The sequence below is a fragment of the Oncorhynchus clarkii genome, chromosome 17 (assembly GCF_045791955.1).
Source record: "Oncorhynchus clarkii lewisi isolate Uvic-CL-2024 chromosome 17, UVic_Ocla_1.0, whole genome shotgun sequence".
In the NCBI taxonomy this organism is placed as follows: Eukaryota; Metazoa; Chordata; class Actinopteri; order Salmoniformes; family Salmonidae; genus Oncorhynchus; species Oncorhynchus clarkii.
The window spans coordinates 84,594,990-84,621,797 of NC_092163.1; the positions used below are offsets into that span (position 1 = coordinate 84,594,990).

The window sequence follows — 26,808 nt, forward strand, 5'->3', positions numbered from 1 at the left end:
TCCATACTAGACTCTGCCACTGACTCCATGCTGTGGTTGTGTGGTCCAGACCCAGGGTTGTGTGGTCCAGACCCAGGGCTGTGTGGTCCAGACCCAGGGTTGTTTTTGTGTGGTCCAGACCCAGGGTTGTGTGGTCCAGACCCAGGGTTGTGTGGTCCAGACCCAGAGTTGTGGGGTCCAGACCCAGGGTTGTGGCTTTGTGGTCCAGACCCAGGGTTGTGGTTGTGTAGTCCAGACCCAGGGTTGTGGGGTCCAGACCCAGGGTTGTGGTTGTGTGGTCCAGACCCAGGGTTGTGGTTGTGTGGTCCAGACCCAGGGTTGTGTGGTCCAGACCCAGGGTTGTGTAGTCCAGACACAGGATTGTGGTTGTGTAGTCCAGACCCAGGGTTGTGTGGTCCAGACCCAGGGTTGTGGTTGTGTAAGCCAGACCCAGGGTTGTATGGTCCAGACCCAGGGCTGGAGGTCTCGCTGTAGCCGGAGTCTGTGCTGTCGTGGCTCTGGGACTTCCCTCTAGACAGGAAGTTGTCTTGGTTCTGGGCCATCCCCCTAGCCAGAGAACCCTCCCACTGAGACAAGATGGCAGCCTGCTGTCTCCGCAGCGGGAGGTGGCGGGACAGGGTCAACACTGACTTCTCTCTATCTTTATCCTTCCTGCTCTCTCTCAGTTCATCCCTCGTATCCTCTGCTTCTCTCCTCCTCTTAGATAACTCTATATTCTGGTTCCCCCCAGCAGCCAGGAGGAGACCCTCTAACCCAGCCTGCTGCAGGGCCCAGCCTGTGTCTCTGTCTGTGTCTCTACCTGTTTCTGTCCCACTCCTCTGGCCAGGGCTGGGGGAGAGGGTGGTGGTGGTAGCAGAGAGAGAGCTGCCATTCTCCAGACTACCTGGGTCCTGGCTGAGGGTATCTAGAGAGGGGCTGGAGGTGAGGGTATCCCTGGAACCCTGTAAACTGAATAGACTGTCCTGGTGACCTTGCAGACGATGTCCCTGCAGACTGTCCTGGCTGCCCAGGGAGGAATAGCCCTGTAGACTGTCCAAGCTGCTCACTGAGGAATGGCCCTGTAGACTGCCCAGACTGTCCATCGATCCCAGGGATGAGTGACCTTGCAGACTTGCTTGGTGTCCCTGCAGAGTGTCCATGCTGCTCAGGGAGGAGTGACCTTGTAAACTGCCCAGAGATCCGAGCGACCTCTGCCCTGACCCGGAGCTGAGGCGTGCGTGGGCCTGTGTGCGGCGGTGCTTGTAGAGGTTGCTCTGGGTCTTGAAAGAGATGCCGCAGGTGGTGCAGGGGTAGGGCCGCTCCCCGGTGTGGCAGCGCAGGTGTTTCTCCAGGACACTGGGCTTCATGCAGTCCCGGCCACAGTGAGGACACAGGTGCTTCCCAGCGGACCTAGAGGGTCTGGCTGCAGACACAGAGGCCCTCAGGGACACATGCGCCCCCAGGCCTGATTGTGGGGCCTGCTGGTGCAGCTGCAGCCTGGCTGGTAGGTGGAGAGTCAGGAAGGGTGGGGAGTCTGTGGAGCCCTGCTGAGGGATGGACAGACGAAGGGTCGTGGAGTCCAGCGAGGCAGCTGGCTGAGCCTGGGGGTGTGAAGAAAGGCCTGGCACTGTGTGGAGGAACAAGGTGGTTAGAGGAGCCCGGAGTGGCATGCTGTTGTTGATGCTGTTCTCTCTCTGCTCTGACACGGAGCTGCTGCCAGGCGCTATCACATTCACCAAGCCTCGCTTGCCAGTCTCCATGGTAACAGCACTGCCAATTTTCTGACACAAGGTCTGTTGTTTAATTACCTGGAAAAGAAACAGTTTTCAGGATCACAGGATCTACTCAGCATTCTACGGATGATTACCAAGATCACAGCATAACTGGCTTACTGGTTGGCTGGCTGACTGACCAACCAGCATGTTAGAATAACTACACTCATGCTGTCCAGAGTCGCAGCGTAACCCTGTAGCCAGGATAACAAGATGCATTGGCTAACCAGGATCAACTCTTAGGTGTCTGAAAAGGAGTGCTGCAACTGGCTAGCTGCTAGCTTACTATGTCAACGATTAAAGGGGACATCATTTTCTGAAGAGAGTGGTGTGGAATATACAGATAGATGGAGATGAAATCCCATGCAGAGCAGAGAGAGAGAAGAGAATGAGAGTGAGAGAGAGAGAATGTGAGTGAGAGAGAAAGAAAGAGAACGAGAGAGAGAGAGAGAATGAGAATGAGAGAGAGAGAGAGAGAGAGAGAGAGAGAGAGAGAAAGGGGAGAAGAACAGAGCACTAGAGAGAGAGAATGAGAGAATGAAAGAGAGAGAAAGAAAAAGAACGAGAGAGAGAATGAGAGTGAGAGAGAAAGAGAAAGAAAGAGAATGAGAGAGAGAGTTTGAGACAGAGAGAGAGAGCGAGGTAAGAGCATGACTCACCCAAGACACAGAGAGTCAACCACCCTGATAGCCAGCCCCCCCCCCCCCCCCACACACACACACCCACTGGGGACAAACACAAGACACAGATTGTACTCCTTATGGACTCAAACTGGAAATATATACAAGAAAACGTGTGTCCAAACTCAGTGTGTCCAAACGCCCAGCGTGCCCTAGACCTTCTTTCTGTCTGAGGACCAACTAGGGTCACCCAGCAACATAATAATACACACAGGCACAAATGACCTGAGAGCACAGCACTGAAGGGAGTGATTGAAAAAGCTTCTTCTACTTTCCCCAATGCACAAGTGGTTATCTCCACCCTGCTACCATAAAAAGCAAGTATTTCCTGTGACTGTGCCTCAAAACCAAATGTTTTCCTGGCCAACCACTCCATCCTGGACTAGAACAGCCTTAACGACCAGATCCAACTCTACAAGACAGCAGTGCCCACCACTCCACCCTGGACCTGAACAGCCACTATGACCAGGTCCACCTATACAAGACAGCAGTGCCCACCACTCCACCCTGGACTTTACGACAAGGTCCACCTCTACAAAGCAGCAGTGCCCAACACTCCACCCTGGACCTGAACAGCCACTATGACCAGGTCCACCTATACAAGACAGCAGTGCCCAACACTCCACCCTGGACCTGAACAGCCACTATGGCCAGGTCCACCTATACAAGACAGCAGTGCCCACCACTCCACCCTGGACTTGAACAGCCTCTATGATCAGGTCCACCTATACAAGACAGCAGTGCCCACCACTCCACCCTGGACTTTATGACCAGGTCCACCTATACAAAGCAGCAGTGCCCACCACTCCACCCTGGACTTTATGACCAGGTCCACCTATACAAAGCAGCAGTGCCCAACACTCCACCCTGGACCTGAACAGCCTCTATGACCAGGTCCACCTATACAAGACAGCAGTGCCCACCACTCCACCCTGGACCTGAACAGCCTCTATGACCAGGTCCACCTATACAAGACAGCAGTGCCCACCACTCCACCCTGGACTAGAACAGCCTCTATGACCAGGTCCACCTCTACAAGGCAGCAGTGCCCACCACTCCACCCTGGACTTGAACAGCCTCTATGACCAGGTCCACCTATACAAGACAGCAGTGCCCACCACTCCATCCTGGACTTTACGACAAGGTCCACCTATACAAGGCAGCAGTGCCCACCACTCCACCCTGGACTAGAACAGCCTCTATGACCAGGTCCACCTATACAAGACAGCAGTGCCGACCACTCCACCCTGGACTAGAACAGCCTCTATGACCAGGTCCACCTATACAAGACAGCAGTGCCCACCACTCCACCCTGGACTTGAACAGCCTCTATGACCAGGTCCACCTATACAAGACAGCAGTGCCCACCACTCCACCCTGGACTGAATGACCTCTACAAAGCAGCAGTGCCCAACACTCCACCCTGGACCTGAACAGCCACTATGGCCAGGTCCACCTATACAAGACAGCAGTGCCCACTACTCCATCCTGGACTAGAACAGCCTCTATGACCAGGTCCACCTATACAAGACAGCAGTGCCCTCCACTCCACCCTGGACTTGAACAGCCTCTATGACCAGGTCCACCTATACAAGACAGCAGTGCCCACCACTCCACCCTGGACTACAACAGCCTCTATGACCAGGTCCACCTCTACAAAGCAGCAGTGCCCACCACTGCTCCTCTTTGCCTAAAGAGCAGGAACCTGGACTTCATCAAAGAAATCGGAAATACAGACATTGTCATCCTACAAGAAACATGGTATAGAGGAGATGGACCCACTGCTTGTCCTCTAGGTTACAGAGAGCTGGTAGTACCATCCACAAAACTACCAAGTGTGAAACAGGGAAGAAATTATGCTAATTTGGTATAGAGCAGCCCTAACGCACTCTATTAAATTAATAAAAATAGGACATTTTTTGACTAGAAATTCAAAACGAAATGATCTTAACAGAGGAAAATGTCCTCCTGTGTGCTACCTACATCCCCCCACTAGAATCCCCATACTTTAATGAAGACAGCTTCTCCATCCTGGAGGGGGAAATCAATCATTTCGGGCGGCAGGGTAGCCTAGTGGTTTGAGCATTGGGCGAGTAACTGAAAGGTTGCATGATCAAATCCCAGGGCTGACAAGGTACAAATGTGTCGTTCTGACCCGGAACAAGGCAGTTAACCCACTGTTCCTAGGCTGTCATTGTAAGTAAGAATTTGTTCTTAACTGACTTGCCTACTTAAATAAAGGTTAAAAAAACCAAGGAGGGCCTACAGCACCACCTAGATCTTCTGCACAGATTCTGTCAGACCTGGGCCCTGACAGTAAACCTCAGTAAGATAAAAAATAAAATAATGGTGTTCCAAAAAAGGTCCAGTCTCCAGGACCACAAATACAAATTCCAACTAGACACCGTTGCCCAAGAGCACACAAAAAACTATACATACCTTGGCCTAAACATCAGCGCCACAGGTAACTTCCACAAAGCTGTGAACGATCTGAGAGACAAGGCATGAAGGACATTCTATGCCATCAAAAGTAACATAAAAATCGACATACCAATTAGGATCTGGCAAAAAATACTTGAATCAGTTATAGAACCCATTGCCCTTTATGGTTGTGAGGTCTGGGGTCCGCTCACAAACCAAGACTTCACAAAATGGGACAAACACCAAATTGAGACTCTGCATGCAGAGTTCTGCAAAAATATCCTCCGTGTACAACGTAAAACACCAAATAATGCATACAGAGCCGATACCCACTAATTATCCAAATCCAGAAAAGAGCCGTTAAATTCTACAACTACCTAAAAGTAAGCGATTCCCAAACCTTCCATAACAAAGCCATCACCTACAGAGAGATGAACCTGGATAATAGTCCCCTAAGCAAGCTGGTCCTGGGGCTCTGTTCACAAACACAGCAGGACAGCAGCACAATTAGACCCAAACCAAATCATGAGAAAACAAAAAGAGAATTACTTGACACATTGGAAGGAATTAACAAAAAACAGAGCGAACTAGAATGCTATTTGGCCCTAAACAGAGAGTACAAAGTGGCAGAATACCTGACCACTGTGACTAACCCAAACTTAAGGAAAGCTTTGACTATGTACAGACTCAGTGAGCAGAGCCTTGCTATTGAGAAAGGCTGCCGTAGGCAGACATGACTCTCAAGAGAAGACAGGCTATGTACACACTGTCCACAAAATGAGGTGGAAACTGAGCTGCACTTCCTAACCTTCTGCCAAATGTATGACCATATTCGAGATACATATTTCCCTCAGATTACACAGAGCGCAAAATAATTCTGAAACAAACCCAATTTTGATAAACTCCCATATCTACTGGGTGAAATTCCACAGTGTGCCATCACAGCAGCAAGATGTGACCTGTTGCCACAAGAAAAGGGCAACCAGTGAAGAACAAACAGCCGTGTAAATACAACCCATATTTATGTTATTTATTTTCCCTTTTGTACTTTAACCATTTGTACATCTTTACATCTTTTGTACATCTTTACAACACTGTATTACATAATATGAAATTTGAAATGTGTCTTTATTATTTTGGAACTTCAGTGAGTGTAATGTTTACTGTTCATTTTTATTGCTTATTTCACTTTTGTATATTATCTACTTCACTTGCTTTGGCAATGTTAACACATGTTTACCATTCCAATAAAACCCCTTGAATTGAGTTGAATTGAGAGAGACAGAGAGAGAGCGATAGAGAGAGCGATAAGAACGTGACTCACCGTAGAGAGAGAGAGAGACAGAGAGAGAGAGAGAGAGAGAGAGAGAGAGAGATAGAGAGAGAGAGAGAGGTAAAAGCGTGACTCACCCTAGAGAGAAAGAGAAAGAGAGAGAGAGAGAGAGAGAGAGAGAGAGAGAGAGAGAGAGAGAGAGAGAGAGAGGGAGAGAGAGGTAGGAGTGTGACTCACCCTAAAGAGAAAGAGAAAGAGAGAGAGAGAGCATGACTCACCCTAAAGAGAAAGAGAAAGAGAGAGAGAGAGAGAGAGAGAGAGAGAGAGAGAGAAGAGAGTGAGAGAGAGAATGAGAGAGAGAGGTAAAAGCGTGACTCACCCTAAAGAGAGAGAGAGAGAGAGAGAGAGAGAGAGAGAGAGAGAGAGAGAGAGAGAGAGAAAGAGAAAGAGAGAAAGAGACGGAGAAAGAGAGAGAAAAAGAGAGAGAGGTAAAAGTGTGACTCACCCTAAAGAGAAAGAGAGAGAGAGAAAGAGAGAGACAGGGGATGTTCAGTGTGCTGCGTGGCTATATTGATGAAAAACAGATTCCATGGGACCGAATGGTGGGCTTTTGTGCAGATGAGGCTCCATCTACCACGGGATAGAGAGAGAGATCAATAAGAGCTTGACTCACCCTAGAGAGAGAGAGCGATCAATAAGAGCTAGACTCACCCTAGAGCAGGGGTTCATGACCCCATTTTGATATCTGAGAATTCTTGCGACAAATTAAGTAACGAACTGACAATGTTTAATTTTTTAATTGGGGCTGTCAATTGCAAATTATTCTAAAAGGATTTTTGATTGTATTCTCAACTCACCATCATATACTGTTAAAGGATTGGTGTGGCTCCCGCGGGATGGTTGAGTTTATGTAGGCTAATGAGATTATCATGAGGTTGTAAGTAACAAGAACATTTCCCAGGACATAGACATATCTGATATTGGCAGAAAGCTTAAATTCTTGTTAATGTAACTGCACTGTCCAATATACATTAGCTATTACAGTGAAAGAATACTACGTAATTACTTGAGGAGAGTGCAGTTATGAACTTGAAAATGCATGAATAAACCAACTAGGCACCTTTGGGCAGTCTTTCTATTATATTTTACCAGATATCATGTGTTATACTCTCCTGCATTCATTTCTCATTTCCATAAATTTCAAAGTGTTTCCTTTCAAATGGTACCAAGAATATGCATACCCTTGCTTCAGGGCCTGAGCTACAGGCAATTAGATTTGGGTATGCCATTTTAGGTCCTGAGCTACAGGCAGTTAGATTTGGGTATGTCATTTTAGGTCCTGAGCTACAGGCAGTTAGATTTGGGTATGTCATTTTAGGTCCTGAGCTACAGGCAGTTAGATTTGGGTATGTCATTTTAGGAGAAAATTGAAAAAAAGGGGTGGATCCTTAAGAGGTTTTAATTTTATTTTATTTCACCTTTATTTAACCAGGTAGGCTAGTTGAGAACAAGTTCTCATTTACAACTGTGACCTGGCCAAGATAAGCAAAGCAGTGCGACACAAACAACAGCACAGAGTTACACATGGAGTTAACAAACATACAGTCAATAATACAATAGAATCTAGTATCTATATACAGTGTGTGCAAATGTAGTGAGATTTGGGAGGTAAGGCAATAAATAGCCTATGGTGGCGAAGTGATTACAATTTAACAATTAAACACTGGAGAGATAGATGTGCAGAAGATGAGTGTGCAAGTAGAGACACTGGGTTGCAAAGGAACAAGAAAATAAATAACAGTATGAGGATGAGGTATTTGGATGGGCTGTTTACAGATGGGCTATGTACATGTGCAGTGATCCGTCACTAACTTTAAGCTGATGCTTAAAGTTAGTGAGGGAGATATGGGTCTCCAGCTTCAGTGATTTTTGCAATTTGTTCCAGTCACTGGTAGCAGAGAACTGGAAGGAAATGCGGCAAAAGTAAGAATTGGTTTTGGGGGTGACCGGTGAGATATACCTGCTGGAGCGCATGCTACGGCTGGGTGCTGCTATGGTGACCAGTGAGCTGAGATAAGGTGGGGCTTTACCTAGCAAAGACTTATAGATGGAAGGGTGGACGCCTCATAGATGGACGCCTTACTATCCAAGATGGCGTAGCAGTCAGACGTATTTGTCCTTCGTCTTGTCGTGTCCCATGTATATATATTTTTCTATATTTTTCTTTGCATATCTTTTTATATACTTACTTACTTACTTCAAAATACTCTCCTGCAACCCGCCTCAGCCAATGTGGTGTGGACCTGCTTTTTCTCTAAATTACTTTTCTTTGCCTCTATTACTGTAATCTCTCCAACATCAACTAGCCAGCTAACTAGTCAGCTAACGGTCATCAGCTAACCTCTAGCTCGGAAAGCTCTCGCCAGTTTGAACAACGCGATTCAACCAGAGCATACCGGACCTCTTTTTCTCTCCATATCCCCGGATTCCTATCGCAAGCTCTGAACCTAGAACCTTCCGACCATCGCAGCTAAAGTCCCCTGAATGCTAGCTGTCTAGAGCACAACAAACTGTTGGCTTACGAGGCCCATCGAATGCATTCCCGAAGCCAAGTCATCAGCTACCTTTATCCCGGACAACTCTCGCCAGTCTATACAGCGCGACTCAAACCAGAGCTAGTCGGACTTATTCTTCTCCATATCTCCGGATTCCTACCGCAAGCTCTGAACCTATTTCTATTTTTTATTATGATTTTTTTTGTTTTTTATGCCACTGGAATTATAGCAGCGACCCCTGAACGCACAGTCGCTAATCTGCGGCCTGCTAGCTATCTAAAGCACATTGGACTGCTGGCTTAAGAGGCACTGCGGACATATTTCTTCGGCCACTATACATATTTTGCCAATTGGCCTGGTTTACCACACGGAGCCCTGCTGATCTGTCCGCTGATGTAACTGTACGAGGGGGGCACAACAGACTTCCCCCCTGTCGCGTCATCCCTCTAAGGCCTTTCTGTTAGCCTGCTATCCCCGAGCCGCTGCCTGAAGCCTCGCACTGGACTTGTATGATCACCCGGCTACGCATGCCTTTCCCTAACGTCACCATGCCGTGTCGATTGCTGTTCTGGTTTGTAACTACTGTTTTATTTCACAGTAGAGCCTCTAGCACTGCTCAACACGCCTCGGCTAACAATTTAGTTCCACCTCCCACACACGCAGTGACATCACCTGGTTTAAATGCTATTTCTAGAGACAATATCTCTTTCATTATCACTATATGCACAGGTTTACCCCCACTGTATTCACATCCTACTATTATTTGTCTGTACATTAAGCCTTGAATATATTCTACCGTGCCCAGAAACCTGCTCCTTTTACTCTGTTCTGAACATACTAGGCGTCCAGTTCTGTTAGCCTTTAGCCGTACCCTTATCCTACTCCTCCTCTGTTCCTCTGGTGATGTAGAGGTTAATCCAGGCCCTGCAGTGTCTACCTCCACTCCCATCCCCCAGGCTCTCTCATTTGTTGACTTCTGCAACTGTAAAAGCCTTGGTTTCATGCATGTTAACATTAGAAGCCTCCTCCCTAAGTTTGTTTTAATCACTGCCCTAGCACACTCCACCAATCCGGATGTCCCAGCCGTGTCTGAATCCTGGTTTAGGAAGACCACCAAAAACCTTGAAATGTCCATTCCTAACTATAACATTTTCCGACAAGATAGGACTGCCAACGGGGGCGGTGTTGCAATTTACTGCAAAGATAACCTGCAGAGTTCTGTCTTACTATCCAGGTCTGTACCCAAACCATTTAAGCTTCTACTTCTAAAAATTAACCGTTCCAGAAACAAGTCTCTCACCATTGGCGCTTGCTATTGACCACCCTCTGCCCCCAGCTGTGCCCTCGACACCGTATGTGATCTGATTGCCCCCTATCTATCTTGACCTAAACTGGGACATGCTTAACACCCCGGCCATCCTACAATCTAAGCTTGATGCCCTCAATCTCACACAATTTATCAATGAACCTATCAGATATAACCCCAAATCCATAAACACGGGCACCCTCATAGATATCATCCTAACTAACTCACCCTCCAAATACACCTCTGCTGTTTTCAACCAAGATCTCAGCGATCACTGCCTCATTGCCTGCATCTGTAAGGGGTCTGCGAGCAAACGACCACCCCTCATCACTGTCAAACGCTCCCTAAAACGCTTCTGCGAGCAGGCCTTTTCTAATCGACCTGGAATGACATTGACCTCATCCCGACAATAGAGGATGCCAGGTTATTCTTTAAAAGTGCCTTCCTCACCATCTTAAATAGGCATGCCCCATTCAAAAAATGTAGAACCAGGAATAGATATAGCCCTTGGTTCACTCCAGACCTGTCTGCCCTTGACCAGCACAAAAACATCCTGTGGCGTTCTGCATTAGCATCGAATAGCCCCCGTGATATGCAACTTTTCAGGGAAGTTAGGAACCAATATACACAGGCAGTTAGGAAAGCTAAGGCTAGCTTTTTCAAACAGAAATTTGCATCCTGCAGTACAAACTCAAAAAAGTTCTGGGACACTGTAAAGTCCATGGAGAATTAGAGCACCTCATCCCAGCTACCCACTGCTCTGAGGCTAGGAAACACTGTTACAACCGACAAATCCACTATAATTGAGAATTTCAATAAGCATTTCTCTACGGCTGGCCATGCTTTCCACCTGGCTACCCCTAACCCGTTCAACTGCCCGGTACCCTCCACAGCAACCCACCCAAGCCCCCACCATTTCTCCTTCACCCATATCCAGATAGCTGATGTTCTGAAAGAGCGGCAAAATCTGGACCCCTACAAATCAGCCGGGGTAGACAATCTGTACCCTCTCTTTCTAAAGGGGGAGACACTTTAGACCCAAACTGCTACAGACCTATATCTATCCTACCCTGCCTTTCTAAGGTCTTCGAAAAGCCAAGTTAACAAACAGATTACCGACCATTTTGAATCCCACCATACCTTCTCTGCTATGCAATCTGGTTCCCGAGCTGGTCATGGGTTTACCTCAGCCACACTCAAGGTCCTTAACGATATCATAACCGCCATCGATAAGAGACATTACTGTGCAGCTGTATTCATCGACCTGGCCAAGGCTTTCGACTCTGTCAATCACCACATTCTTACTGGCAGACTCAACAGCCTTGGTTTCTCAAATGATTAACTCGCCTGGTTCACCAACTACTTCTCTGATGGAGCTCAGTGTGTCAAGTCGGAGGGCCTGTTGTCCAGACCTCTGGCAGTCTCTATGGGGGTGCCACAAGGGTTCAATTCTCGGGCCGCTCTCTTCTCTGTATACATCAATGATGTTGCTGCTGGTGATTCTCTGATCCACATCTACGCAGACGACACCATTCTGTATACTTCTGGCCCTTCTTTGGACACTGTGTTAACTAACCTCCAGACGATCTTCAATGCCATACACCACTCCTTCCGTGGCCTCCAACTGCTCTTAAACGCAAATAAAACTAAATGCATGCTATTCAATCGATCATTGCCCGCACCTGCCCCTCAATCCAGCATCACTATTCTGGACGGCTCTGACTTAAAATACGTGGATAACTACAAATACCTAGGTGTCTGGCTTGACTGTAAACTCTCCTTCCAGACTCGCATTATGCATCTCCAATCCAAAATTATATCTAGAATCGACTTCCTATTTTGCAACAAAGCATCCTTCTCTCATGATGCCAAACATACCCTCCTAAAACTAACTATCCTGCTGATCCTTGACTTCGGCGATGTCATTTACAAAATAGCCTCCAACACTCTACTCAGCAAATTGGATGCAGTCTATCACAGTGCCATCCATTTTGTAACCAAAGCCCCATACACTACCCACCACTGCGACCTGTATGCTCTCGTTGGCTGGCAATCGCTTCATATTCGTCGCCAAACCCACAGGCTCCAGGTCATCTATAAGTCTTTGCTAGGTAAAGTCCCGCCTTATCTCAGCTCACTGGTCACCATAGCAGCACTACCATAGCAGCACTACTGTTACTAGACCACTACTATACTGCTACCTGTCTACTACACTACTGTTACTACACCACTACTATACTGTTCTACTCTGTTTCTCTGACGCTATGAACCTGCCTGAGCTTTTTCTTGTTCTTATGTTTTTCTGTTCAATTCTCCATCCCTCTATGCTTTTCTGATACTGGGCTTTGGAGCGGTTTGTATGTAGCAAGCGTCTCAGATTAGGAGTGCTGATCGAGGATCAGGTCCTCCCCGTCCATTTAAGCAATAAGGCATGAGAACCTGGGGATAATCCTGAATAGGCTGACACCTGACTAAGGGTTGTTCTTAGACCCGAGGGAAATGAGAAGACCGGGGAAACAGCCCATAGCAGTGTGTTATTCACCATAATCCAGGTTCCACAGTCTTATTGCTTTTATAAAACGGTTGCCAACATATTGAAAACATATTAATGTTTTCATCCTTCCACCAGACAATATAGTACTGTCTCTCTAAGCCTGTCTCTATTTCTGAGATTCCCAAGTTGCTAGACAATTTGCTAGACAATTTGCTAGCCATCGAAGCAAATGCAGGGTGGCTTCTACTCCTTTGCTACAAAATGAAGCCAACAAAACACACTCGCATCAAAAGTGAAAAAGAACCCAACTGTCATACTTGAGTAATAGAAAGTTACTCAAGAAAAAGTGGAAGTCATACACTAAAATACTACTTGAGTAAAAGTCTAAAAGTATTTAGTTCTAAATATATTTAGGTATAAAATGTTAATGGAATTGCTAAAATATACTTAAGTATCAAAAGTGAAAGTATAAATAATTTCAAATTCCTTATATTAAGCAAAGCAGACGCCATCATTTTCTTGTTTTGAAAATGTACAGATAGTCAGGGGCATACTCCAACACTCAGAAATAATTTACAAACAATACATTTGTGTTTAGTGAGTCCTCCAGATCAGAGGCAATAGATGACTGGGATGTTATCTTGATAAGTGTGCGAATTGGATGATTATCCTGTTCTGCTAAGCATAAAAATTTAACAAGTACGTTTAGGGGGTTTAGGGGGTTTAGGGGTTTTGGGGGGTTTAGGGTGTTTATGGTGTTTTGGGGATTTAGGGGGTTTAGGGTGTTTAGGGGTTTGGTTTTTTTGAAGGGGGGGGGGGGGGGTAAGGGTTTAGGTGTCCAGGAAAATGTATATTATTTTCATTTTGGAATTAGGTGAAGTAAAAGGATAAGTTGCCCAAAACATAAATCGTAAGGTAAAGAACAGTTACCGCAAAAAACGACTTAATTAGTAGTTATTTTTCTTAAAACTGCATTGTTGGTTATGGGCTTGTAAGTAAGCATTTCACTGTAAGGTCCACACCTGTTGTATTCAGCATTTCACTGCTGTATTCAGCGCACGTTACAAATACAATTTGATTTGATTTGACTACTACTAGTATGGATGTATAGACTCTGGAGCCATGACTACTACTAGTATGGATGTATAGACTCTGGAACCATGACTACTACTAGTATGGATGTATAGACTTTGGAACCATGACTACTACTAGTATGGATGTATAGACTCTGGAACCATGACTACTACTAGTATGGATGTATAGACTCTGGAACCATGACTACTACTAGTATGGATGTATAGACTCTGGAGCCATGACTACTACTAGTATGGATGTATAGACTCTGGAGCCATGACTACTACTAGTATGGATGTATAGACTCTGGAGCCATGACTTCTACTAGTATGGATGTATAGACTCTGGAGCCATGACTACTACTAGTATGGATGAATAGACTCTGGAGCCATGACTACTACTAGTATGGATGTATTGACTCTGGAGCCATGACTACTACCTGTAAGGATGTATAGACTCTGGAGTCATGACTACTACCAGTATTGATGTTTATACTCTGGAGCCATGACTACTATTAGTATGGATGAACAGACTCTGGAACCATGACTACTATTAGTATGGATGTGTAAACTCTGGAGCAGGAACCATGAGTACTACTAGTATGGAGGTATACACTCTGGAGCAGGAGTCATGACTACTACTAGCATGGATTTATAGACTCTGGAGCCATGACTACTGTCAGTATGGATGTATATAATCTGGAGCCAGGACTACTACTAGTATGGATGAATAGACTCTGGAGCCGTGACTACTACTTGTATGGATTTATAGACTCTGGAACCATGACTACTACTAGTGTGGATGTATAGATTCTGGAGCAGGAGCCATTACAACTACTAGTATGGATGTATAGACTCTGGAGCAGGAGCCATGACTACTACTAGTATGGATGTGTAGACTCAGGAACCATGACTACTACCGGTATGGATGCATAGACTCTGGAGCCATGACTACAACCAGTATGGATGTATAGACACTGGAGATATGACGACTAATAGTATGGATGTATAGACTCTGGAGCCATCACTGCTACTAGTATGGATTTATAGACTCTGGAGCCATGACTACTAATAGTATGGATGTATAGACTCTGGAGCCATCACTACTACTAGTATGGATGTATAGACTCTGGAGCCATGACTACTACTAGTATGGATGTATTGACTCTGGAGCCATGACTACTACCCTACCTGTAAGGATGTATGGACTCTGGAGTCATGACTACTACCAGTATTGATGTTTATACTCTGGAGCCATGACTACTATTAGTATGGATGAATAGACTCTGGAACCATGACTACTATTAGTATGGATGTGTAAACTCTGCAGCAGGAACCATGACTACTACTAGTATGGAGGTATAGACTCTGGAACAGGAGCCATGACTACTACTAGCATGGAATTATAAACTCTGGAGCCATGACTACCGTCAGTATGGATGTATATAATCTGGAGCCATGACTACTACCAGTATGGATGTATAGACTCTGGAACCATGACTACTACTAGTATGGATGTATAGACTCTGGAACCATGACTACTACTAGTATGGATGTATAGACTCTGGAACCATGACTACTACTAGTATGGATGTATAGACTCTGGAGCCATGACTACTACTAGTATGGATGTATAGACTCTGGAGCCATGACTACTACTAGTATGGATGTATAGACTCTGGAGCCATGACTTCTACTAGTATGGATGTATAGACTCTGGAGCCATGACTACTACTAGTATGGATGAATAGACTCTGGAGCCATGACTACTACTAGTATGGATGTATTGACTCTGGAGCCATGACTACTACCTGTAAGGATGTATAGACTCTGGAGTCATGACTACTACCAGTATTGATGTTTATACTCTGGAGCCATGACTACTATTAGTATGGATGAACAGACTCTGGAACCATGACTACTATTAGTATGGATGTGTAAACTCTGGAGCAGGAACCATGAGTACTACTAGTATGGAGGTATACACTCTGGAGCAGGAGTCATGACTACTACTAGCATGGATTTATAGACTCTGGAGCCATGACTACTGTCAGTATGGATGTATATAATCTGGAGCCAGGACTACTACTAGTATGGATGAATAGACTCTGGAGCCGTGACTACTACTTGTATGGATTTATAGACTCTGGAACCATGACTACTACTAGTGTGGATGTATAGATTCTGGAGCAGGAGCCATTACTACTACTAGTATGGATGTATAGACTCTGGAGCAGGAGCCATGACTACTACTAGTATGGATGTGTAGACTCAGGAACCATGACTACTACCGGTATGGATGCATAGACTCTGGAGCCATGACTACAACCAGTATGGATGTATAGACACTGGAGATATGACGACTAATAGTATGGATGTATAGACTCTGGAGCCATCACTGCTACTAGTATGGATTTATAGACTCTGGAGCCATGACTACTAATAGTATGGATGTATAGACTCTGGAGCCATCACTACTACTAGTATGGATGTATAGACTCTGGAGCCATGACTACTACTAGTATGGATGTATTGACTCTGGAGCCATGACTACTACCCTACCTGTAAGGATGTATAGACTCTGGAGTCATGACTACTACCAGTATTGATGTTTATACTCTGGAGCCATGACTACTATTAGTATGGATGAATAGACTCTGGAACCATGACTACTATTAGTATGGATGTGTAAACTCTGCAGCAGGAACCATGACTACTACTAGGATGGAGGTATAGACTCTGGAGCAGGAGCCATGACTACTACTAGCATGGAATTATAAACTCTGGAGCCATGACTACCGTCAGTATGGATGTATATAATCTGGAGCCATGACTACTACCAGTATGGATGTATAGATTCTGGAGCCATGACTACTACTTGTATGGATGTATAGACTCTGGAACCATCACTACTACTAGTATGGATGTATAGACTCTGGAGCCATGACTACTACCAGTATGGATGTATAGACTCTGGAGCCATGACTACTACCAGTATGGATGTATAGACTCTGGAGCCATGAGTACTACCCGTATGGATGCATAGACTCTGGAGCCATGACTACTACTAGTATGGATGTATAGACTCTGGAGCCATCACTACTACCAGTATGGATGTATAGACTCTGGAGCCATGACTACTACTAGTAAGGATGTATAGACTCTGGAGCCATGACAACTACTAGTATGGATGTATAGACTCTGGAACCATGACTACTACTAGTATGGATGTATAGACTCTGGAACCATGACTACTACTAGTATGGATGTATAGACTCTGGAGCCATGACTACTACTAGTATGGATGTATAGACTCTGGAGCCATGACTACTACTAGTATGGATGTATAGACTCTGGAGCCATGACTTCTATTTGTATGGATGTATAGACTCTGGAGCCATGACTAATACTAGTATGGATGAATAGACTCTGGAGCCATGACTACTACTAGTATGGATGTATTGACTCTGGAGCCATGACTACTACCTGTAAGGATGTATAGACTCTGGAGTCATGACTACTACCAGTATTGATGTTTATACTCTGGAGCCATGACTACTATTAGTATGGATGAACAGACTCTGGAACCATGACTACTATTAGTATGGATGTGTAAACTCTGAAGCAGGAACCATGAGTACTACTAGTATGGAGGTATACACTCTGGAGCAGGAGTCATGACTACTACTAGCATGGATTTATAGACTCTGGAGCCATGACTACCGTCAGTATGGATGTATATAATCTGGAGCCAGGACTACTACTAGTATGGATGAATAGACTCTGGAGCCGTGACTACTACTTGTATGGATTTATAGACTCTGGAACCATGACTACTACTAGTGTGGATGTATAGATTCTGGAGCAGGAGCCATTACTACTACTAGTATGGATGTATAGACTCTGGAGCAGGAGCCATGACTACTACTAGTATGGATGTGTAGACTCAGGAACCATGACTACTACCGATATGGATGCATAGACTCTGGAGCCATGACTACAACCAGTATGGATGTATAGACACTGGAGATATGACGACTAATAGTATGGATGTATAGACTCTGGAGCCATCACTGCTACTAGTATGGATGTATAGACTCTGGAGCCATGAGTACTACCCGTATGGATGCATAGACTCTGGAGCCATGACTACTACTAGTATGGATGTATAGACTCTGGAGCCATGACTTCTACTAGTATGGATGTATAGACTCTGGAGCCATGACTACTACTAGTATGGATGAATAGACTCTGGAGCCATGACTACTACTAGTATGGATGTATTGACTCTGGAGCCATGACTACTACCTGTAAGGATGTATAGACTCTGGAGTCATGACTACTACCAGTATTGATGTTTATACTCTGGAGCCATGACTACTATTAGTATGGATGAACAGACTCTGGAACCATGACTACTATTAGTATGGATGTGTAAACTCTGGAGCAGGAACCATGAGTACTACTAGTATGGAGGTATACACTCTGGAGCAGGAGTCATGACTACTACTAGCATGGATTTATAGACTCTGGAGCCATGACTACTGTCAGTATGGATGTATATAATCTGGAGCCAGGACTACTACTAGTATGGATGAATAGACTCTGGAGCCGTGACTACTACTTGTATGGATTTATAGACTCTGGAACCATGACTACTACTAGTGTGGATGTATAGATTCTGGAGCAGGAGCCATTACTACTACTAGTATGGATGTATAGACTCTGGAGCAGGAGCCATGACTACTACTAGTATGGATGTGTAGACTCAGGAACCATGACTACTACCGGTATGGATGCATAGACTCTGGAGCCATGACTACAACCAGTATGGATGTATAGACACTGGAGATATGACGACTAATAGTATGGATGTATAGACTCTGGAGCCATCACTGCTACTAGTATGGATTTATAGACTCTGGAGCCATGACTACTAATAGTATGGATGTATAGACTCTGGAGCCATCACTACTACTAGTATGGATGTATAGACTCTGGAGCCATGACTACTACTAGTATGGATGTATTGACTCTGGAGCCATGACTACTACCCTACCTGTAAGGATGTATAGACTCTGGAGTCATGACTACTACCAGTATTGATGTTTATACTCTGGAGCCATGACTACTATTAGTATGGATGAATAGACTCTGGAACCATGACTACTATTAGTATGGATGTGTAAACTCTGCAGCAGGAACCATGACTACTACTAGGATGGAGGTATAGACTCTGGAGCAGGAGCCATGACTACTACTAGCATGGAATTATAAACTCTGGAGCCATGACTACCGTCAGTATGGATGTATATAATCTGGAGCCATGACTACTACCAGTATGGATGTATAGATTCTGGAGCCATGACTACTACTTGTATGGATGTATAGACTCTGGAACCATCACTACTACTAGTATGGATGTATAGACTCTGGAGCCATGACTACTACCAGTATGGATGTATAGACTCTGGAGCCATGACTACTACCAGTATGGATGTATAGACTCTGGAGCCATGAGTACTACCCGTATGGATGCATAGACTCTGGAGCCATGACTACTACTAGTATGGATGTATAGACTCTGGAGCCATCACTACTACCAGTATGGATGTATAGACTCTGGAGCCATGACTACTACTAGTAAGGATGTATAGACTCTGGAGCCATGACAACTACTAGTATGGATGTATAGACTCTGGAACCATGACTACTACTAGTATGGATGTATAGACTCTGGAAAAATGACTACTACTAGTATGGATGTATAGACTCTGGAGCCATGACTACTACTAGTATGGATGTATAGACTCTGGAGCCATGACTACTACTAGTATGGATGTATAGACTCTGGAGCCATGACTACAACCAGTATGGATGTATAGACACTGGAGATATGACGACTAATAGTATGGATGTATAGACTCTGGAGCCATCACTGCTACTAGTATGGATTTATAGACTCTGGAGCCATGACTACTAATAGTATGGATGTATAGACTCTGGAGCCATCACTACTACTAGTATGGATGTATAGACTCTGGAGCCATGACTACTACTAGTATGGATGTATTGACTCTGGAGCCATGACTACTACCCTACCTGTAAGGATGTATAGACTCTGGAGTCATGACTACTACCAGTATTGATGTTTATACTCTGGAGCCATGACTACTATTAGTATGGATGAATAGACTCTGGAACCATGACTACTATTAGTATGGATGTGTAAACTCTGCAGCAGGAACCATGACTACTACTAGGATGGAGGTATAGACTCTGGAGCAGGAGCCATGACTACTACTAGCATGGAATTATAAACTCTGGAGCCATGACTACCGTCAGTATGGATGTATATAATCTGGAGCCATGACTACTACCAGTATGGATGTATAGATTCTGGAGCCATGACTACTACTTGTATGGATGTATAGACTCTGGAACCATCACTACTACTAGTATGGATGTATAGACTCTGGAGCCATGACTACTACCAGTATGGATGTATAGACTCTGGAGCCATGACTACTACCAGTATGGATGTATAGACTCTGGAGCCATGAGTACTACCCGTATGGATGCATAGACTCTGGAGCCATGACTACTACTAGTATGGATGTATAGACTCTGGAGCCATCACTACTACCAGTATGGATGTATAGACTCTGGAGCCATGACTACTACTAGTAAGGATGTATAGACTCTGGAGCCATGACAACTACTAGTATGGATGTATAGACTCTGGAACCATGACTACTACTAGTATGGATGTATAGACTCTGGAAAAATGACTACTACTAGTATGGATGTATAGACTCTGGAGCCATGACTACTACTAGTATGGATGTATAGACTCTGGAGCCATGACTACTACTAGTATGGATGTATAGACTCTGGAGCCATGACTTCTATTTGTATGGATGTATAGACTCTGGAGCCATGACTAATACTAGTATGGATGAATAGACTCTGGAGCCATGACTACTACTAGTATGGATGTATTGACTCTGGAGCCATGACTACTACCTGTAAGGATGTATAGACTCTGGAGTCATGACTACTACCAGTATTGATGTTTATACTCTGGAGCCATGACTACTATTAGTATGGATGAACAGACTCTGGAACCATGACTACTATTAGTATGGATGTGTAAACTCTGAAGCAGGAACCATGAGTACTACTAGTATGGAGGTATACACTCTGGAGCAGGAGTCATGACTACTACTAGCATGGATTTATAGACTCTGGAGCCATGACTACCGTCAGTATGGATGTATATAATCTGGAGCCAGGACTACTACTAGTATGGATGAATAGACTCTGGAGCCGTGACTACTACTTGTATGGATTTATAGACTCTGGAACCATGACTACTACTAGTGTGGATGTATAGATTCTGGAGCAGGAGCCATTACTACTACTAGTATGGATGTATAGACTCTGGAGCAGGAGCCATGACTACTACTAGTATGGATGTGTAGACTCAGGAACCATGACTACTACCGATATGGATGCATAGACTCTGGAGCCATGACTACAACCAGTATGGATGTATAGACACTGGAGATATGACGACTAATAGTATGGATGTATAGACTCTGGAGCCATCACTGCTACTAGTATGGATGTATAGACTCTGGAGCCATGAGTACTACCCGTATGGATGCATAGACTCTGGAGCCATGACTACTACTAGTATGGATGTATAGACTCTGGAGCCATGACTACTACTAGTATGGATGTATTGACTCTGGAGCCATGACTACTACCCTACCTGTAAGGATGTATAGACTCTGGAGTCATGACTACTACCAGTATTGATGTTTATACTCTGGAGCCATGACTACTATTAGTATGGATGAATAGACTCTGGAACCATGACTACTATTAGTATGGATGTATATAATCTGGAGCCATGACTACTACCAGTATGGATGTATAGATTCTGGAGCCATGACTACTACTTGTATGGATGTATAGATTCTGGAGCCATGACTACTACTTGTATGGATGTATAGACTCTCGAACCATCACTACTACTAGTATGGATGTATAGACTCTGGAGCCATGAGTACTACCCGTATGGATGCATAGACTCTGGAGCCATGACTGCTACTAGTATGGATGTATAGACTCTGGAGCCATCACTACTAACAGTATGGATGTATAGACTCTGGAGCCATGACTACTACTAGTAAGGATGTATAGACTCTGGAGCCATGACAACTACTAGTATGGACGTATAAACTCAGGAGCCATGACTACTACTAGTATGGATGTATAGACTCTGGAGCCATGACTACCTTCAGTATGGATGTATAGACTCTGGAGCCATGACTACTACTAGTATGGATGTATTGACTCTGGAGCCATGACTACTACTAGTATGGATTTATAGACTCTGGAGCCATGACTACCTTCAGTATGGATGTATAGAATCTGGAGCCATGACTACTACTAGTATGGATGTATACACTCTGGAGCCATGACTACTACCCTACCTGTAAGGATGTATAGGCTCTGGAGTCATGACTACTACCAGTATTGATGTTTATACTCTGGAACCATGACTACTATTAGTATGGATGTGTAAACTCTGGAGCAGGAACCATGAGTACTACTAGTACGGAGGTATACACTCTGGAGCAGGAGTCATGACTACTACTAGCATGGATTTATAGACTCTGGTGCTATGACTACCGTCAGTATGGATGTATATAATCTGGAGCCATGACTACTACCAGTATGGATGTATAGACTCTGGAGCAGGAGCCATGACTACTACTAGTATGGATGTGTAGACTCAGGAACCATGACTACTACCGGTATGGATGCATAGACTCTGGAGTCATGACTACTACCAGTATAGATGTTTATACTCTGGAGCCATGACTACAACCAGTATGGCTGTATAGACACTGGAGATATGACTACTAATAGTATGGATGTATAGACTCTGGAGCCATCACTACTACTAGTATGGATGTATAGACTCTGGAGCCATGACTACTAATAGTATGGATGTATAAATTCTGGAGCCATCACTACTACTAGTATGGATGTATAGACTCTGGAGCCATGACTACTGCTAGTATGGATGTAATGACTCTGGAGCCATGACTACTACCCTACCTGTAAGGATGTATAGACTCTGGAGTCATGACTACTACCAGTATTGATGTTTATACTCTGGAGCCATGACTACTATTAGTATGGATGTGTAAACTCTGCAGCAGGAACCATGACTACTACTAGTATGGAGGTATAGACTCTGGAGCAGGAGCCATGACTACTACTAGCATGGATTTATAAACTCTGGAGCCATGACTACCGTCAGTATGGATGTATATAATCTGGAGCCATGACTACTACCAGTATGGATGTATAGATTCTGGAGCCATGACTACTACTAGTATGGATGTATAGACTCTGGAGCCATGACTACTACCCTACCTGTAAGGATGTATAGACTCTGGAGTCATGACTACTAACAGTATTGATGTTTATACTCTGGAGCCATGACTACTATTAGTATGGATGTGTAAACTCTGCAGCAGGAACCATGACTACTAATAGTATGGAGGTATAGACTCTGGAGCAGGAGCCATGACTACTACTAGCATGGATTTATAAACTCTGGAGCCATGACTACCGTCAGTATGGATGTATAGATTCTGGAGCCATGACTACTACTAGTATGGATGTATAGACTCTGGAACCTTCACTACTACTAGTATGGATGTATAGACTCTGGAGCCATGACTACTACCAGTATGGATGTATAGACTCTGGAGCCATGAGTACTAACCGTATTGATGCATAGACTCTGGAGCCATGACTACTACTAGTATGGATGTATAGACTCTGGAGCCATCACTACTACTAGTATGGATGTATAGACTCTGGAGCCATGACTACTACCTGTATGGATGTATAGACTCTGGAGCCTTGACTACCTCGAGTATTGATGTATAGACTCTGGAGCCATCACTACTACCAGTATGGGTGTATAGACTCTGGAGCCATGACTACTACTAGTATGGATGTATAGACTCTGGAGCCATGACAACTACTAGTATGGATGTATAGACTCTGGAACCATGACTACTACTAGTATGGACGTATAAACTCAGGAGCCATGACTACTACTAGTATGGATGTATAGACTCTGGAGCAGGAGACATGACTACTACTAGTATGGATGTATAGACTCTGGAGCCATGACTACCTTCAGTATGGATGTATATAATCTGGATCATGACTACTACCAGTATCTATGTATAGACTCTGGAGCCATGACTACTACTAGTATGGATGTATTGACTCTGGAGCCATGACTACTACTAGTATGGATTTATAGACTCTGGAGCCATGACTACCTTCAGTATGGATGTATAGACTCTGGAGCCATGACTACTACTAGTATGGATGTATACACTCTGGAGCCATGACTACTACCAGTATCTATGTATAGACTCTGGAGCCATGACTACTACTAGTATGGATGTATAGACTCTGGAGCCATGACTACTACTAGTATGGATGACTTGACTCTGGAGACATGACTACTTACTACCTATAAGGATGTATAGACTCTGGAGTCATGACTACTACCAGTATTGATGTTTATACTCTGGAGCCATGACTACTATTAGTATGGATGAATAGACTCTGGAACCATGACTACTATTAGTATGGATGTGTAAACTCTGGAGCAGGAACCATGACTACTAATAGTATGGAGGTATAGACTCTGGAGCAGGAGCCATGACTACTACTAGCATGGATTTATAAACTCTGGAGCCATGACTACCGTCAGTATGGATGTATAGATTCTGGAGCCATGACTACTACTAGTATGGATGTATAGACTCTGGAACCTTCACTACTACTAGTATGGATGTATAGACTCTGGAGCCATGACTACTACCAGTATGGATGTATAGACTCTGGAGCCATGAGTACTAACCGTATTGATGCATAGACTCTGGAGCCATGACTACTACTAGTATGGATGTATAGACTCTGGAGCCATCACTACTACTAGTATGGATGTATAGACTCTGGAGCCATGACTACTACCTGTATGGATGTATAGACTCTGGAGCCTTGACTACCTCGAGTATTGATGTATAGACTCTGGAGCCATCACTACTACCAGTATGGGTGTATAGACTCTGGAGCCATGACTACTACTAGTATGGATGTATAGACTCTGGAGCCATGACAACTACTAGTATGGATGTATAGACTCTGGAACCATGACTACTACTAGTATGGACGTATAAACTCAGGAGCCATGACTACTACTAGTATGGATGTATAGACTCTGGAGCAGGAGACATGACTACTACTAGTATGGATGTATAGACTCTGGAGCCATGACTACCTTCAGTATGGATGTATAGAATCTGGATCATGACTACTACCAGTATCTATGTATAGACTCTGGAGCCATGACTACTACTAGTATGGATGTATTGACTCTGGAGCCATGACTACTACTAGTATGGATTTATAGACTCTGGAGCCATGACTACCTTCAGTATGGATGTATAGAATCTGGAGCCATGACTACTACTAGTATGGATGTATACACTGCGGAGCCATGACTACTACCAGTATCTATGTATAGACTCTGGAGCCATGACTACTACTAGTATGGATGTATAGACTCTGGAGCCATGACTACTACTAGTATGGATGACTTGACTCTGGAGACATGACTACTTACTACCTATAAGGATGTATAGACTCTGGAGTCATGACTACTACCAGTATTGATGTTTATACTCTGGAGCCATGACTACTATTAGTATGGATGAATAGACTCTGGAACCATGACTACTATTAGTATGGATGTGTAAACTCTGGAGCAGGAACCATGACTACTAATAGTATGGAGGTATAGACTCTGGAGCAGGAGCCATGACTACTACTAGCATGGATTTATAGACTCTGGAGCCATGACTACCGTCAGTATGGATGTATATAATCTGGAGCCATGACTAATACTAGTATGTATGTATAGACTCTGGAGCCATGACTACTACTAGTATGAATGTGTAGACTCTGGAGCCATGACTTCTACTAGTATGGATTTATAGACTCTGGAGCCATGACTACTACTAGTATGGATGTATCGACTCAGGAGCTATGACTACTACTAGTATGGATGTATAGACTCTGGAACCATTACTACTAGTATGAATGTATAGACTCTTGAGACATGACTACTACTGGTATGGAGGTATAGACGCTGGAGTGTTTCCATAGAGACAGAGCAGTGTTCCCATAGAGACAGAACAGTGTTGACATAGAACAGAACAGTGTTCCCATAGAGACAGAACAGCGTTCCCATAGTACAGAACAGTGTTCCCATAGAGACAGAGCAGTGTTCCTATAGAGACAGAGCAGTGTTCCCATAGAGACAGAACAATGTTCCCATAGAGACAGAAAAGTGTTCCCATGGAGACATAACACTGTTCCCACAGTGTTCCCATAGAAACAGAACAGTGTTCCCATAGAGACAGAACAGTGTTCCCACAGTGTTCCCATAGAGACAGAACAGTGCTCCCATAGAACAGACCAGTGTTCCCATAGAGACAGAACAGTGTTCCCATTGTACAGTGTTCCCATTGTTTGGCCCTGTCCGGGGGTGTCCTCGGATGGGACCACAGTGTCTCCTGACCCCTCCTGTCTCAGCCTCCAGTATTTATGCTGCAGTAGTTTATGTGTCGGGGGGCTAGGGTCAGTTTGTTATATCTGGAGTACTTCTCCTGTCCTATTCGGTGTCCTGTGTGAATCTAAGTGTGCGTTCTCTAATTCTCTCCTTCTCTCTTTCTTTCTCTCTCTCGGAGGACCTGAGCCCTAGGACCATGCCCCAGGACTACCTGACATGATGACTCCTTGCTGTCCCCAGTCCACCTGACCATGCTGCTGCTCCAGTTTCAACTGTTCTGCCTTATTATTATTCGACCATGCTGGTAATTTATGAACATTTGAACATCTTGGCCATGTTCTGTTATAATCTCCACCCGGCACAGCCAGAAGAGGACTGGCCACCCCACATAGCCTGGTTCCTCTCTAGGTTTCTTCCTAGGTTTTTGCCTTTCTAGGGAGTTTTTCCTAGCCACCGTGCTTCAACACCTGCATTGCTTGCTGTTTGGGGTTTTAGGCTGGGTTTCTGTACAGCACTTTGAGATATCAGCTGATGTACGAAGGGCTATATAAATCAATTTGATTTGATTTG

The 26,808-nt window shown here is 44.5% G+C and overlaps 1 protein-coding gene across 1 annotated transcript in view; it reads right to left on the reverse strand.

Moving 5' to 3' along the window:
* Positions 1 to 26,808, reverse strand: part of LOC139369528 (zinc finger protein 831) — a 78,715-nt gene that overhangs the window by 27,218 nt on the left and 24,689 nt on the right. The window contains exon 3 of the mRNA XM_071108769.1: positions 413 to 1,787. Within this exon, the coding sequence (XP_070964870.1) occupies positions 413 to 1,739 (1,327 nt within the window). The 5' untranslated portion in view covers positions 1,740 to 1,787. The remainder of the gene's footprint in view (positions 1 to 412; positions 1,788 to 26,808) is intronic.